Below are 18329 nucleotides of genomic sequence, written 5' to 3'. Positions count from 1 at the left end.
TTTTCAGTCCAATATATCTCTCCCACACAGATAACTCCCTCCCTCTCTCTACATCCTCTAGTTTCCCCCATACTATATAGGATTGAAGTGACCACACTTTTGTCTCCCTTCTTCTTAAGTTTCATAAGATTTGTAGGATGTATCATGGGTATTCTGAGATTTAGGGGTAATATCCACATATCAATTAGAACATAACATATGGGCACTTTTGTTTCTAGGTTGCATCATTCTTAACAATAAAAGAGCTTTTGAGTAAACCACTATCGCTGACCTCAAGCTATATTATGGTGCAATTATTACAAAAACCACATGATATTGGTACAGTGACAGGCAAGTAACTCAGTGGAATAGAATTAAGTCGAAAAATAAAACCAGAGACCTTTGGTCACTTGATCTATGACAATGAAGCCAAAATGATCCAATGGAAAAAGACAGCATTTTCAAAAAATGGGGCTGGAAAATCACACAGGTGCATAGACCCAGGTACAAAGCCACACCTTTGCTTTTCAGGGTTGTGGATGGGATTCTGTGTCTCTATATCTAGGGTTATCTTTAGCTGGCCTTGAATTCATTCTAACTTAATCTTTGCCTGCTCCTCTGTCACATGCCTGTCTCTCTTTTTCTCACCATCAATGTTTTATCTCCCTTTACTGTCTCTCCTTTACACACTATGTGTGATTACCCAATACTCACTTTAAAATTAGTGTGTATACTGCTGGTTTTCTCCTTGGCTTTTGCTGACCCCAACATGTGACATTGCTTGCATCCCACGAACTCTCTAAGGCATGGTCTAAGTTTAGGTGCCAATACATCTGAGCTCTTACCCCATTGAGAGGTAATGTCTGGAAACTTTGGTTCAGTTTTGTTCTTAATCCTGTATAGTCAGGTTATTTCTGTCTCGGTCTCTTTCTCTATCTCAGCCTCTCTGTACTTGTGTTCCATTCCTATTCTTCATCAAACACATACAAATGGTTGTAACAGATACCCACCCAAACACCGACAGCCCCCCCCAAACACAAACACACACAAACACACACACAAACACTCAAACACACAATTTAGTTTGGATTATATTGAAGTTTTTCTTTTCATGTTTAAGGCCTTTTTGATTCCCTGCCTTCATTCCTACTGGTTTGTGGGCACTGATGTCAAGTCTACTGCCAGACTTCCACAAACATATTGATGTGCCTACTTCTCTTTGTGACTCTAGGTATCTACTCTTCCATCTATTATCCTACATGTATCTTTGCAAAACTGTCAGCAGGCAGACTGTTAATCTCTTTGTCCCACTGCTAAGCAAGTATCTATGTTTATGGGTATCAATCTTTCTAAAGAAATATAAAGACAAACCCACAAATTTGATTGGGGGAGAGATACTGATTTATTTTTGAAGATGTTTTAAAACTTGACATGGGAAAAAATTTAAGGTGTGGAAAATTCTGTAGAGAAGTCCTGGGAGAATGCCAAGAGTGGCTGGTGGGAAGTCTGTCCTTAGCCTGAAAACCAGGGTGTACAATGTGACAGTCCCTGGAGGGAAGCACCTGTGGGTCCAGTCAATCCAAGTCTCAGGAGTTGCAGGTTTTGTGGTGGTGGAATGCATCTGAGGATCACCGTTTTAGAAGCGCTTTCTGTAGTGCTTCAGGGTCTTGGCCATGAGAGGAGCAGGTCTATTAGCAGGGGCATTTTTGGTGCCTGTTTCTCCTGGGAGAAGGCAGGAAGCCCTCTGGGCTCCAGAATGGGCAGTAGCCTCAGAAAGACTATGCAGATTTTGGACAGAGGCAACCCCAGTGAGTCCTGACTCTCCTTGTTGGCTGGGGCTCTTGATCTCGGTGAAGAAGGAGACCATCTTTGTCTGTCTGGGTTGAGGCCTCTTGGCTCTTGTGCTTTGGATGCGGGCTCTGAGGGCTTGAAGCCTCTCCTCTTGGGAACCCTGAAGCTGCAAGGCTGTGGGGGACTCAGGCTGGCTGTAGGACTCCTTGCACCTGTGGGCCTGGAGCCCGGACATCTCTTCTGGCTGCCCAGGACCAGCTTTGTCCTTGCCACACTGGCAGTGAGCACCATCCCTGGTTCCAGTGTGCTTCTTCTGGACTCTTGCTGCAGGCCTGCAACCTGAATAGACTTGGGTTCTGTTGTTCTTCCTGAGCGCACATCCACAAGGTGAGGCTTCTTGATCCTGCTGAGAGGAAGATGTCTCCTGTTCAAGTTCCCATTCGAACCAGTCTTGTTCACTGGAGTCAGCCTCTGGAATGGCACAGACAGCACTGGGACTCAGATCCATGGAATTTCCAGATTCACCTCGAGGCACCTTTTCAGGAGGACTCTGGTCCTTGACTGGACACGGGGGTTCCCACCTCTGCCTCTTGCCCCGTGGACACTCTGAAGAGGAAGGAGAGCAGCACATCCCATTGAGGCAAGCCCAGGAGGAACCAGCTCCATGGGCTTCCTCCTGCTCCCAGTTGCCTGGTGGCTGGCACTTTCTGTGCCCACCAAACACAAGCCCTTTGCGTTCCTGTGGCCCAGCCCCGGGCTTTCTGGAGAGGGGCTTGGCCCCTTCCTGCTGCCAAGGCTCCTCCAGCCTCGCCCTGGACATTCCTAGGTGCACCAGGTTCTGGACATCTTGCTGCAGCTCAGGGCTCCAGTTTTCTCCTGGATGCGGGCTTTGATTGTGAGGTGCCAGTTGTTTGGACCTTTTGTTTGATTTTCCGCTCTTGCTTAAGCAAGAGTTTCTGCCTGAGTGGCTGCTGCTGCTGCTGCAAAGCCAGAGGTAAACCTCTCTTCCATCTCTGTGGGCTTCCTGGGATGATTGCTCCTGGGGCTTCTCTTCTGGTGAGGTGCTGCAGCCTTCTGTTGTGAGGCCCTTCTCCAAGTCAAAGTCCTGCTTGGCCTGCTGAAGCAGGGGTACAAGCAGGAACCCAGTGGACCACTGGGCCACTAAGTCTTTCACAAAGGGGACGAGGAGTTGCTGTTTCTTCAAGGACTTGATGGTCTGTCTGAAGCCAATCTCTGCCAGGCTGTCACACAGAATAGGAAGAGAAGACAGTTCCTTCAGTGTTTTGTAGATCTTTCCTGGGTCGGTCTCCTGGCAAAGGCGATTCAGCAGCTTCTGCAGGATACCTGCCTCAGAGCTTGTCTCCATGACTGTTCCAGAGTACAAGACTGGATATTCTAAGTTCGATCTGCACGCCAGACTCAGCTTGTGATCTGTCTCTAGTCAGGTGTGTGGTCTCCTGAGCAGAGAGAGAACACCTAGGGACAGAAGCTCACAGCTTAGAATAGAAGCCCTTGCCTCTCAGGCATCCCTTTTTATACCTGTCCCTGACAGGTAGGACCTCAGCCACGCCCAGTCTCAAGATGGCTGCTACACACAGGTATGGAAGCCATGCCCAGTCGCCAACTCTCAAGGTTTCCGGTTGGCCTCCAAACAGTGACCTGATAGAAAAAAAAAAAATGAGCTCCTGACTTAAGGACTCCACAAAGTGAGCCTCTGGAAGACCCTCAGTGGAGTTCTAGGGAGAGGCAAATTTCAGGGCAAACCAATCAGCCTCAAGGGCACGCCATGGATTTCTGCCTATAACTGCCCAGTGAACGAAAGTATTACATATATATATATATATATATATATATATACATATGTATATATATATATGTATATGTATATGTATATATATATATATACATATATATATATATGTATATATATATATATATATACATATATATATATGAAATAGAGCAATCTACCAACCAAAACAATATCACAATCAACACCAACACCAACACCAAAACCAAATTCAAAACCAAAACCAACTAAATCAACCAACAAAGAAAACCGGATGGAATCTGCTCTCCTCATACATTTCCTCATACTGCAAAATGGCGACCCAGCCATTTGACCTCCACCCCCTGAGCCTCCCCTGGGCAACAACTTTTCTTTTGTAGGAAAACTTATTGAAGGTACCTTTTTGCCACAAGCCATTTGCTGTTTCTTCCCAAGACCTTGTAGCCAATGGAAATTCACACAGGTACATGGGACCAGGTGCACAGCCTTTGCATTTCAGGGTTGTGGATGGGATTCTTTGTCTCTATGTCTAGGGTTATCTGCACCTTGCATTGAATTCATTTTGATTGAATCTTTGCCTGCTTCTCTGGCTCATGCCTGTCAATCTTTTTCTCACTATCAATGTTTTATCTCTCTTTTCTGTCTCTCCTTTACACACTATGTGTGATTACTCTATAAATTCGTTGGTATACTAATGGTTTTCTCCTTGGCTTTTGCTGACCCCAATATTTGACCTTGCTTGAATTCCATGGACTCTTTAACTGCTGTTCTTATTTTATGCACCAGTATATCTGAACACTTACTCTAATGAGACTTAATGTCTGGGAACTTTGGCTTAAGTTTGTTCTCATTTCTGTGTGCAGCAATTTCTTTCTATCTCTCTTTTTGTTTGTTTTTGTTTGTATGTGTTTTTTTGTGTTTGTATCCTTGTCTTCATTGCACACATACAAATTGACCTAATACACACAGACACAAGATTTCTCACAGACATACACACACACACACACACACACACACACACACACACACACATACACACAACACACTCACACATTTAAAATATATTTCTTTCTTTTATTGACTTTTCCCTCTCCTTTTGTCTTACACTCTGTTTATTTTGTTTGTGTCCTATTCTTCATCACTCACAATCCCTTAGGTTTACCCTCACATACACAGAGACACACTCTGAAAAACACAGTTTTTTTTTTGCTTTTGCTCACTGTTTTTCCTTTGAATATTTAATAGCTTTTAGTTTCACTGCCTTAATTCTTCCTTGATTTTGCATTTCAACACACGCTTATGTGCCTACATCTCTATGTCTTTATGTATCTACTCTTTGGTATATTATCCTTTATTTGTGTTTGTAATACGGTGTGTATACTGGTAGTTTATTTGTCTAACTGCTAAGCAAGTATCAATTTTTATATGTATCAATCATTTTAAGGATTTTTTAACCCAAACTCACAAATTAGATTTGAAGATAGATATTGATTTATTTTTCAACATGTTTTTTAAGTTGACATGGGACAACCATTAAGGTGTGGAAAATTGTATACAGAAGTCCAGGGAAATAGCCAAAAATGGCTGCTGTGAAGTGTGTCCATTTCCTCAAAATCAGGGTGTTCTATGTTGCAGTTATTGGAGGGAAGTGTCGATTTGTACAGTTCATCTTATTCCAGGAGTTTCAGGCATTCTGATGGTGGAGAGCATCTAAGGTTCACTTTTTTGAGAACCTATTGCTTTAGTCCCTGAATACCATTGCAGTATTCTCAAATCATAGCTAAACATAAGGCATGTGTAACCCTATAACTTTGATGGGCTTATGGAGGATCTTCTGTCCACTAAAGGAAGCACATCACAGGAGTGTGTATGCTCTTTGTTGGTTCTACTTCACATTTCCTTAGAACATAGTGATTGTCAAAAACCTGTGTATTCATTTTCTGTGTTACAATGACTTCACATATGTAACTACACAGAGAACTGTGAAATTCACTCCTTCCATCAATGTCCATAGTAGGAACATTGTCTTCATTTATTTTTCCAGGGCTATTGGGTTTTTATACTATGTGCTTTGAACATGATCTCTTGGGGCATTCTCTTTTGTTAAAAATATTATAAAGGGCCGGGCATGGTAGTGCACACCTTTAATCCCAACACTCAGGAGGCAGAGGCAGGCAGATTTCTGAGCTTGAGGTCTACAAAGTGAGTTCCAGGACAGCCAGGGCTATACAGAGAAACCCTGTCTCAAAAAACCAAAAAAAAAAAAAAAAAAAAAAAAAGAGAAAAGCACCAGGGAAGCTGTGGCGCAGGGTCGGCTGACACTCGCCAGCTACCCACAACACCCGCCACAGGATCTTAAGACTTCTGGTGAGTGGAGCACAGCTTCTGCTCCAATCCAATTGAGCGGGACCTGAGACTGCATTAGTTAGGGAAGCAGAAACCGGCCTGAGTAGGGCCACAGGCCTCATCCGGTGGATCAGCGCCGGGGTAGCAGGAGCTCAGGGTTGCCTGACACCCGCCAGCTACCCACGACCCCCGCCGCAGGATTTTGGGACTGCTGGTGAGTGGAACACAGCTTCTGCTCCAATCCAATTGCGCGGGACCTGAGACTGCTCTGGTTGGGGAGAGAGAAATCCGGCCTACATAGGGCCACAACCCTCTTCCGGTCAGAAAAGCACCAGGGCAGCTGGGGCGCAGGGTCAGCTGACACTCGCCAGCTACCCACAACACCCGCCACAGGATCTTAAGATTTCTGGTGAGTGGAGCACAGCTTCTGCTCCAATCCAATTGCACGCGGGACCAGAGACTGCATTAGTTAGGGAAGCAGAAAACCGGCCTGAGTAGGACCACAGGCCTCTTCCGGCTGGACCAGCACCGGGGTACCGTCAGCTACCCACGACCCCCGCCGCAGGATTTAGAGACTGCTGGTGAGTGGAACACAGCTTCTGCTCCAATCTTTAAACAGTCACAATGATAACAACTAACCCCAGAGATTACCAGATGGCGAAAGGTAAACGTAATAATCTTACTAACAGAAACCAAGACCACTCACCATCATCAGAACCCAGCACCCCCACTTCGCCCAGTCCAGGGCACCCCAACACACTGGAAAAGCTAGACACGGATTTAAAAGCATATCTCCTGATGAAGATAGAGGACTTCAAGAAGGATTTTAATAACACACTTAAAGAAATACAGGAGAACACTGCTAAACAGGCAGAAGACAATAAAGAGGAAGCACAAAAATCCCTTAAAGAATCACAGGAGAACACTGCTAAAGAGTTACAAATCCTTAAAGAAAAACAGGATAACATAATCAAACAGGTAGAAGTCCTTACAGAAAAACAGGAAAACACATCCAAACAGATGATGGAAATGAACAAAACCATACTAGACCTAAAAAGGGAAGTAGACACAATAAAGAAAACCCAAAATGAGACAACACTGGAGATAGAAACCCTAGGAAAGAAATCTGGAACCATAGATACGAGCATCAGCAACAGAATACAAGAGATGGAAGAGAGAATCTCAGGTGGAGAAGATTCCATAGAGAACATCGGCACAACAATCAAGGAAAATGTAAAATGCAAAAAGATCCTAACTCAAAACATCCAAGAAATACAGGACACAATGAGAAGACCAAACCTACGGATAATAGGAGTGGATGAGAATGAAGATTTTCAACTCAAAGGACCAGCAAACATCTTCAACAAAATTATAGAAGAAAACTTCCCAAATCTAAAGAAAGAGATGCCCATGAACATACAAGAAGCCTACAGAACTCCAAATAGACTGGACCAGAAAAGAAATACCTCCCGACACATTATAATCAGAACAACAAATGCTCTAAATAAAGATAGAATACTAAAAGCAGTAAGAGAAAAAGGCCAGGTAACATATAAAGGCAAGCCTATCAGAATTACACCAGATTTTTCACCAGAGACCATGAAAGCCAGAAGATCCTGGACGGATGTTATACAGACACTAAAAGAACACAAATTCCAGCCCAGGCTACTATACCCAGCCAAACTCTCAATTAACATAAATGGAGAAACCAAAGTATTCCACGACAAAACCAAATTCACACATTATCTCTCCACGAATCCAGCCCTTCAAAGGATAATAACAGAAAAAAACCAATACAAGGACAGGAACCACGCCCTAGAAACAACAAGAAGGTAATCCCTCAACAAACCTAAAAGAAGACAGCCACAAGAACAAAATGCCAACTTTAACAACAAAAATAACAGGAAACAACAATTACTTTTCCTTAATATCTCTTAATATCAATGGACTCAACTCCCCGATAAAAAGACATAGACTAACAAACTGGCTACACAAACAATACCTAACATTTTGCTGCTTACAGGAAACTCATCTCAGAGAAAAGGATAGACACTACCTCAGAATGAAAGGCTGGAAAACAATTTTCCAAGCAAATGGCATGAAGAAACAAGCTGGAGTAGCCATTCTAATATCTGATAAGATTGACTTCCAACCCAAAGTCATTAAAAAAGACAGGGAAGGACACTTCATACTCATCAAAGGTAAAATCCTCCAAGAGGAACTATCAATCCTGAATATCTATGCTCCAAATACAAAGGCAGCCACATTCATTAAAGAAACTTTAGTAAATCTCAAAGCACACATTGCACCTCATACAATAATAGTGGGAGACTTCAACACACCACTTTCACCAATGGACAGATCATGGAAACAGAAACTAAACAGGGACACAGTGAAACTAAGAGAAATTATGAATCAAATGGATCTAGCAGATATCTACAGAACATTCTATCCTAAAACAAAAGGATATACCTTCTTCTCAGCACCTCATGGTACCTTCTCCAAAACTGACCACATAATTGGTCACAAAGCAGGCCTCAACAGATATAAAAATATTGAAATTGTCCCATGCATCCTATCAGATCACCATGGACTAAGGCTGATCTTCAATAACAAAATAAATAATAGAAAGCCAACCTTCACGTGGAAACTGAACAACACTCTTCTCAATGATACCTTGGTCAAGGAAGGAATAAAGAAAGAAATTAAGGACTTTTTAGAGTTCAATGAAAATTAAGCCACAACATACCCAAACTTATGGGATGCAATGAAAGCATTTCTAAGAGGAAAACTCATAGCTCTGAGTGCCTCCAAAAGGAAGCTAGAGAGAGCACACATTAGCAGCTTGACAACACACCTAAAAGCACTAGAACAAAAGGAAGCAAATTCACCCAAAAGGAGTAGATGGCAGGAAATAATCAAACTCAGGGGTGAAATCAACCAAGTGGAAACAAGAAAAACTATCCAAAGAATCAACCAATCAAGGAGCTGGTTCTTTGAGAAAATCAACAAGATAGATAAACCCTTAGCCAGACTCACTAGAGGGCACAGGGAAAGCATCCTAATTAACAAAATCAGAAATGAAAAAGGAGACATAACAACAGATCCTGAAGACATCCAAAACACCATCAGATCCTTCTACCAAAGGCTATACTCAACAAAACTGGAGAACCTGGATGAAATGGACAAGTTCCTAGACAGATACCAGGTACCAAAGTTGAATCAAGATCAGGTTAATGATCTAAACAGCCCTATATCCCCCAAAGAAATAGAAGCAGTCATTAATAGTCTCCCAACTAAAAAAAGCCCAGGACCAGATGGGTTTAGTGCAGAGTTCTATCAGACCTTCAAAGAAGATCTAATCCCAGTTCTTCACAAACTATTCCACAAAATAGAAACAGAAGGTACTCTACCCAACTCATTCTATGAAGCCACAATTACTCTGATACCTAAACCACAAAAAGACCCAACAAAGATAGAAAACTTCAGACCAATATCCCTTATGAATATTGATGCAAAAATCCTCAATAAAGTTCTTGCTAACCGAATCCAAGAACACATCAAAACAATCATCCATCCTGACCAAGTAGGTTTCATCCCAGGGATGCAGGGATGGTTCAATATACGGAAATCCATCAACGTAATCCAGTATATAAACAAACTCAAAGACAAAAACCACATGGTCATCTCCTTAGATGCGGAAAAAGCATTTGACAAGATCCAACACCCATTCATGATAAAAGTCTTGGAAAGATCAGGAATTCAAGGCGCATACCTAAACATGATAAAAGCAATCTACAGCAAACCAGTAGCCAACATCAAAGTAAATGGTGAGAAGCTTGAAGCAATCCCTCTAAAATCAGGGACTAGACAAGGCTGTCCACTTTCTCCATACCTATTCAACATTGTACTTGAAGTCCTAGCCAGAGCAATTCGACAACAAAAGGAGATCAAAGGGATACAAATTGGAAAAGATGAAGTCAAAATATCACTTTTTGCAGATGATATGATAGTATATATAAGTGACCCTAAAAATTCCACCAGAGAACTCCTAAGCCTGATAAACAGCTTCGGTGAAGTAGCTGGATATAAAATTAACTCAAACAAATCAATGGCCTTTCTCTACACAAAGAATAAACAGGCTGAGAAAGAAATTAGGGAAACAACACCCTTCTCAATAGTCACAAATAATATAAAATATCTTGGCGTGACTCTAACTAAGGAAGTGAAAGATCGGTATAATAAAAACTTCAAGTCTCTGAAGAAAGAAATTATAGAAGATCTTAGAAGATGGAAAGATCTCCCATGCTCATGGATTGGCAGGATCAACATTGTAAAAATGGCTATCTTGCCAAAAGCAATCTACAGATTCAATGCAATCCCCATCAAAATTCCAAATCAATTCTTCAACGAATTAGAAAGTGCAATCTGCAAATTCATCTGGAATAACAAAAAAACTAGGATAGCAAAAACTCTTCTCAAGGATAAAAGAACCTCTGGTGGAATCACCATGCCGGACCTAAAGCTTTACTACAGAGCAATTGTGATAAAAACTGCATGGTACTGGTATAGTGACAGACAAATAGACCAATGGAATAGAATTGAAGACCCAGAAATGAACCCACACACCTATGGTCACTTGATCTTCGACAAGGGAGCTAAAAACATCCAGTGGAAGAAAGACAGCATTTTCAACAAATGGTGCTGGCACAACTGGTTGTTAACATGTAGAAGAATGCGAATTGATCCATTCCTATCTCCTTGTACTAAGGTCAAGTCTAAGTGGATCAAGGAACTTCACATAAAACCAGAGACACTGAAACTTATAGAGGAGAAAGTGGGGAAAAGCCTTGAAGATATGGGCACAGGGGAAAAATTCCTGAATAGAACAGTAATGGCTTGTGCTGTAAGATCGGGAATTGACAAGTGGGACCTCATGAAACTACAAAGCTTCTGCAAGGCTAAAGACACCATCAATAAGACAAAAAAACCACCAACAGATTGGGAAAGGATCTTCACCTATCCTAAATCAGATAAGGGACTAATATCCAATATATATAAAGAACTCAAGAAGGTGGACTCCAGAAAGTCAAATAACCCCATTAAAAAATGGGGCTCAGAACTGAACAAAGAATTCTCACCTGAGGAATACCGAATGGCAGAGAAACACCTGAAAAAATGTTCAACATCCTTAATCATCAGGGAAATGCAACTCAAAACAACCCTGAGATTCCACCTCACACCAGTCAGAATGGCTAAGATCAAAAATTCAGGTGACAGCAGATGCTGGCGAGGATGTGGAGAAAGAGGAACACTCCTCCATTGTTGATGGGATTGCAAGCTTGTACAACCACTCTGGAAATCAGTCTGGCGGTTCCTCAGAAAATTGGACATAGTACTACCGGAGGATCCAGCAATACCTCTCCTGGGCATATATCCAGAAGATGTCCCAACCGGTAAAAAGGACACATGCTCCACTATGTTCATAGCAGCCCTATTTATAATAGCCAGAAGCTGGAAAGAACCCAGATGTCCCTCAACAGAGGAATGGATACAGAAATTATGGTACATTTACACAATGGAGTACTATTCAGCTATTAAAAAGAATGAATTTATGAAATTCCTAGCCAAATGGATGGACCTGGAGGGCATCACCTTGAGTGAAGTAACACAATCACAAAAGAACTAACACAATATGTATTCATTGATAAGTGGATATTAGCCCAAAACTTAGGATACCCAAGATATAAGATACAATTTGATAAACGCATGAAACTCAAGAAGAATGAAGACCAAAGTGTGGACACTGTGCACCTTCTTAGAATTGGGAACAAAACACCCAGGGAAGGAGTTACAGAGACAAAGTTCGTAGCTGTGATGAAAGGATGGACCATTTAGAGACTGCTGTATCCAGGGATCCGTCCCATAATCAGCTTCTAAACGCTGACACCATTGCATACACTAGCAAGATTTTGCTGAAAGGACCCAAATATAGCTGTCTCTTGTGAGACGATGCCGGGGCCTAGCAAACACAGGAGTGGATGTTCACAGTCAGCTATTGGATGTATCACAGGGCTCCCAATGGAGAAGCTAGAGAAAGTACCCAAGGAGCTAAAGGGATCTGCAACCCTATTGTTGGAACAACATGATGTACTAACCAGAACCCCGGAGCTCTTGTCTCTAGCTGCATATGTATCGAAAGATGGCCTAGTCGGCCATCAATGGAAAGAGAGGCCCATTGGACTTGCAAACTTTATATGCCCCAATATAGGGGAATGCCAGGGCCAAAAGAATGGGAATGGGTGGGTAGGGAAGTGGGGGGCGCTATGGGGGACTTTTGGGATAGCATTGGAAATGTAATTGAGTTAAATATGTAATAAAAATATTAAAAATCAAAAAAAAAAAAACCAAAAAAAAAAACCACCAAAAAAACCAAAAACAAAAAAAAAAAAACCCACCATACCAAAACAAACCAAAACCAAAACAAAAAACAAAAAATCCCAAAAATATTATAAACATTCCAGATAGTCAAATTATCTAGTCTTATAATAGAATGAATTTGCCTACACAGGAGAAGTTTACATATTCCTGATTAATGGCTAGAAAGTTTAGCCGCTCTAATTAATTATCTACAGGCTTTCTGAGAAAAAACACCAATGATTCTTCAAGGTCTATTGAATAATGTCAGGACTGCATGCCTTCTTCCTTCTTCCCTTCTTTGTTCCCTCCCTCCCCTCAGACCTTCCCTCTGCATTCCTTCCTCTCCCCCAACCTCTCCTTGCTACTCCACTCCCTTTGTTCCTTCTTCCCTCCCTCTCTTTCTTTCTTCTACTTTTGCCTTTTGCTTCTTTCAAGTGTTGATTTTTACAAAACAGAGAGTTTTATGTTAACATTTTGATACTCTTAGGCTCACTTAAAAATTGTACTTAGCTGGTTCTCTGTTAAGGAATTATTGTATATAATGATTTCAAGGTATCATTATTACTGTTGCTTCAAAAGAAAGACAATAAGATTATACCTGTATCATCAAAGGTATTATCATTGTAGGCAATGGAATGGTACCTGTATTTAAAGACAAATTCACTGACAGTCCTGTTTAAAATTATTTAGAATCACTTCCAATCTCTAAAATGAAAGTGAGAGCAATATGATTCCTAAGTTCAGTGAACAGAAATGGACATTGCATGTGTGTAAAAATCATACATATTTATAAAATACCTTCATAACAAATAATTAGGCTACCAACAAACAACAGATTTCATATTAGAATATCTTAAATCAAGAAGGGGAAAACTAGATCAAGCACAAAATATTGGTAAGGAATTGTAAATTTATTGTTAACCTAAAAATATCTTCTTACATTTTGCCTTACCTTTTTAATTTTATTATATTGAAGGAGAAACAGATCAAGAAGTGCTACTCAGTATATACTATATTGGATAATTCAAGGCAAATATCCCTGTTCTATACTGTAAAAATCCATAGAAACAGATGTTATAATCTTATGCATTCCTTGGTAATAATAATCAATTGAAAGAAATGCTGCAGTACTTTTTAAAATACCATACTATAGCTGAGTAGTATTCCATTATGTAAATGAACCACATTTTCTATATCCATTCTTCTGTCATGGAACATCTACATTTTTTCCAGCTTCTGGCTATCACAAATAAGCCCGCTATGAACATAGTGAAACACATGCCTCTGTGGCATGGTAGGGGCACCTTTTAGGTATATTCCCACAAGTGGTATTCCTGTATCTTCAGATAGATCTATTTCCAATTTTCTCAGGAACCTCCAGATTGATTTCCAGAGTGGTTGTATGAGTTTGCAATCCCACTAGCAATGGAGAAATGTTCCTCTTTCTCCACACCCTCTCCAACATCTGTTGTCCCCTGAGATTTTGATCTTAGCCATTCTGATTGGTGTAAGGTGGAATCTCAGGGTCATTTTAATTTAACTTGCATTTCTCTGAATGAGGACATCCTGATTTTTGCAGGCAAATATGGAACTAGAAAATATCATCCTGTGTGAGGTAACACAGACCCAAAAGGATATGTACTCACTAATAAGTGAATATTAGCCAAGAAGAAAGAAAGAAAGAAAGAAAGAAAGAAAGGAAGGAAGTAAGTAAGTAAGGAAGGAAGAGAGAAAGAAAGAAAGAAAGAAAGAAAGAAAGAAAGAAAGAAAGAAAGAAAGAAAGAAAGAAAGAAAGAAAGAAAGAAAGGAAGGAAGAAAGAAAGAACGAAGAAAAGGAAAGAAAAGAAAAGAAATAAAAGAAAAAAGGAGAAAAAAATCCATGCAGAATACACAAGATACAGTCCACAGAATTCAAAATGCTCAACAAGCTGAAGTGCCCAAGTGAAGATGCCTCAGTCCAACTTGGGAGAGAGAAGAAAGCAATCACTAGTGGGGAGGGAGGGAGGGAGGGACTTGTAAGGGAATGTGGACTGGGTGTGGGGTGGTGGGGAGTAGAGGGGAAACTAATCTGGTATTGGGTGAGGGAAAAGGACTGGAGCCCTGAGGGCCAGCAGAATGAATGTAAACAGACAACCCCTGAAAAATAGAAGGTTAGGGGAATCCCCCATAATGCACCAGAGACCTGGGAGGTGAGAGACTCCCAGGACTCATAGGTAGGGACCTTTGATAAAATGATTAAATGGAGAAGGAGCTTATAGAGCCCACCTCCAGCAGGAAGCCAGGGCATCAAGTGAGGGATGAGGTTGCCATTTTAGTCACACCTCTGATCCATAATTGTTTCTGTCTCAAAGAATTACAGGGATGGAAATGGAGAGGAGCCTGAGAAAAAGAAGGTCCAGCAATAGGCCAAAAATGGGATCCAGGTCAAGGGAAGGTCCCAAGGCTTTATTCTATTACTACAGATATGGAATGCTTTCCAAAAGGGCTCTATCAGGACTGCCCTCCAAAAGACCCAACAAGTAGCTGAAAGAGTCAGATGCAGTTATTTGCACCCAACCAATGGACAGAACCAGGTGACCCCTGTTGTTGAATTAGGGAAGGCTGAAAGAAGCTGAGGAAGAGGGCAACCCCGTAGGAGAACCAGCAGAGTCAATTAATCTGGACTCCTGAAATCCCTCAAACACTGGACGACCAAACAGGCAGCATACAACAGCTGATGTGCCTCAGCCCCCAACACACATATAGTAGAGGACTTCTAGTTCTGTGTTCAATCAGAAATGAAGCACCTTCCCCTCAAGAGACTGGAGGCCACAGAAAATTTAGAGTTCAGGCTGGGTTGAGGTGAGGGGCATCCACATGGAGATGGGGTGGGGTGTGGAGGAGGTGTGGGATGTTGAGGTAGTTGGATGGTGAATGAGGAGTGGCAGGGAATGGAAAATGGAGTATAAAATATAAATTACAAATAAAATGAAATTAAAAAAATGCAACACTATCAAGTTATCTCTGAGTTATAATTTTCACATGTATAAATTATGAGCCATATCAAGGTGCTTTGGGAAAATCATAAAAAAATTGTTCAATTTAGTTACTTTGCCTCACATTGACTGAATGGCTTAGCAAAGGAGGGTCAACAGCTGCTATGAATACAAGATGACTCAAAGCAAGCAAATGGAGAGTATGTAAAAGATCAAATGTGGAGCCTTCATTCTTTGGCTTAAGAAAAGCTTGGGCACTCGGTATGATATTTTGGAAGGAAGTGTCTGGGAATAAATATGAAATCCAAGACAGTCAATACACACAAGGCTTCATATGGTTATTCCATTATAACATTTACCAAAAGCCTACTGACCCTCAATTAGAACTTACAAAACTACTTGTATGACCAAAGACAAAATTAGTCAGCCTTAACATAATGGAGATTGTCAAGCAATGCATGCATAATTAAATCCAAAATGTCTTGGGGGCATATTTAAGAAGTAAGTTTTAGTATGGTTGGTCCAAAATGGTCCTATTGTGCAGAAATCATTTCTGGAAGTTCCTGTGTAAACGAAATTGAAGTTACCAGAGTTAATAAATAAAATGTAGGACATTCAGTTAAATATAACATCAAAGAAGAATAGTTTAGCATAAGTGCTACGTAATGTGGACATATCTAGAAAACTTCATTGTTTAAAATTAACATTTACCAATGACTCCTTTGTTTTACACCACAACTTTAATTAGAATTGAATACTGAATGAAAGACTTGGATATTTTTTTTTAAATTCCTAGTGACGTTTTCAGATATATATATATATATATATATATATATATATATATATATATATATATATTTTCATTTCATGTATGTGGGTACACGGTCTCTTGTCTTCAGACACACCAGAAGACGGCATCTGTTTCCTGTTAATTCATTGAATCCTCCTGAATTAACCAGGAAAAAAACTATAATGCTCTCAACTAATATAACTCGTTTTTGACATGTAATCTTTCACTGAATAGGATGCAGTAATCTAAAAGAGTTGGGAAGTTGTTCCAGATTAAAATAGGCAAATCATTAACTTGAATTATGCAATAATCTTAAATGAGATTGATTTCAAATAATCTTCCCTTTACTCTATTAGTTGAGTTAAATAAGTTCATTTATAATAGGGTATAAAGAAAGCAAATGCTATTTGACTGAAAGTAAATGCACACAATATAGAACAATGGTAGCTCACTGTGGTGGTAACTTAGGTACTTTGAAGGCCAAGGCAACTGAACTCTAATGTCACAGCTAGTTTGGAATATATACTAAGCACCAGACCAGCTGACATTACATATGGATACCCAGTTAAAACAAACCAAACACAAATATTTAGGGAAATATCACTATATTTAAAGCAAACAATTCCAGTTAATCTTTAAGCATAATTTTCTTAGTCTACATGCCATAAGTTAAGGACTAGAGGAAAATATGAAACAAAAGGGGAAAGGTTAAGAATACCTTGTAAGACAAAATAATTTAATTTTTTAAATTTAATTATTATCTTCTTTTACTTATTCACTTTGCATCTCACTTATTGCCCTGCTACTGGATACTCCCACCACAATCCTTACCCCATTCTCCCTTTTATTCTCTGAGTGGGTGGAAGACCACTGGGTATCCACCCAACCTGGACACTTAAAGCCTCTGCAAGGCTAGGTGCTTCCTCTCCCACTGAGACCAGACAAGGCATATCAGCTTGAGGAACCACCCTCCCACATGCAGTCAATAGTTTTGGGGATAGTATCTCTTCTAGCTCTTCAGGACCCATATAAATGTCAAACTGCACATCTGCTACATATATGTGGGAAGGCCTAGGTCCAGTCCATATATGTTATTTGGTTGGTAGTTCAGAATTTGAGAGCCCAAGAGTCCAGGTTAGTTGACTCTGTTGAGCTTCCTGTAGAGTTCTTATCCCCCTTGGGGCCTGTAATCCTTCCTCCTATTCTCCAAGCTCCATCCACTGTTTGGCTGTGGATATCTTTATCTGTCTGAGTCACCTGCTAGGTGGAGCCTCTCAGAGACAACATGCTCCTATTTGCAAGTACAACACAGTATCATTAATAGTGGTCTGGATTAGCACTTGCCCATGGGATGGGTCCCAATTTGGGTCAGTTATTGGCTGGCCATTCCCTAAATCTCTGCTCCATTCCCCGTGCCTGTATTTCTTATAGACAGGATAAATTTTTGTTGAAAATGTGAGTGAGTTGAAGTCTCTATTTCTCTACTCTGGTTCCTGCCTTCCCATAGGAGGTAGCATCTTAAGATTCCATATCCCCAATGTAGCTATCCCCATTGATTCTTGTGGGCCTCTTTTAACATAGGTCTCTGTCTTGCCCTTGAGATTTTCCCCTACCTCCTTACCATCATCAAATGCAGATTTACATTTATTTTCATGGCCACCAGCTATTTCTCCTGTCCTTCCCCAAAACTGAGAACCCCCATTCTCCTCCCATGCTCCTCCCAATTCCTTACTTTCATCTGCCTCTTATGACTATTTCTTCCCTCTTCTAAGTGAGATTCAATCTTCCTTCCTTTGGCCTTCCTTCCTGTTTACCTTCTTCGGGCCTGTGGAGTGTAGTAGGGTAGCTGTATATACCATTCCTTTGATTTAGGATATGGATTTCTTCACTCAGGATTATCTTCTCAAGTTCTTTCCATTTGCCTGCAAAATTCCTTGTGTGTCTCTTTTTTATAACGGAACAGTCTTTCATTGTGTAGATGTATCTCATTTTCTTTATCCATTGTTTACAGTTTCTGGGTATTATGAATAAAGCTGATATGAACATAGTTGAACAAGTGTCTTTGTGTGATGTTGGAGTATCTTTTGAGTATATGTCTAGAAGTGATACAGCTGTGTCTACTATAAAAAGCGTTGTTAACTCCTTGGCTGCTTTGAAAATTTATCTTTGCATTGTTCCTCGGCAGGGTTACTTGTTCACTGCTGCCACCTTCGCCACCCACCACCTCCTCAAATGTAGA

General features: G+C 40.7%; 1 protein-coding gene across 1 annotated transcript; it reads right to left on the bottom strand.

Moving 5' to 3' along the window:
• Positions 1-1615: 1615 nt before the first annotated feature.
• LOC147002428 (uncharacterized) lies at positions 1616-3136 on the bottom strand. Its single transcript, XM_085843485.1, has one exon. It carries the CDS (start codon positions 3134-3136, stop codon positions 1616-1618), a length of 1521 nt encoding a protein of 506 aa, XP_085699611.1.
• Between the last annotated feature and the right edge of the window lie 15193 nt (positions 3137-18329).

This window comes from Mus caroli, unplaced genomic scaffold (assembly GCF_978045245.1).
Source record: "Mus caroli unplaced genomic scaffold, Mus_caroli_1 scaffold_10, whole genome shotgun sequence".
NCBI classification, from domain to species: Eukaryota; Metazoa; Chordata; class Mammalia; order Rodentia; family Muridae; genus Mus; species Mus caroli.
The sequence above is the reverse complement of the archived record's forward strand: the minus strand, read 5'-3'. Positions and strand labels throughout refer to the sequence as shown.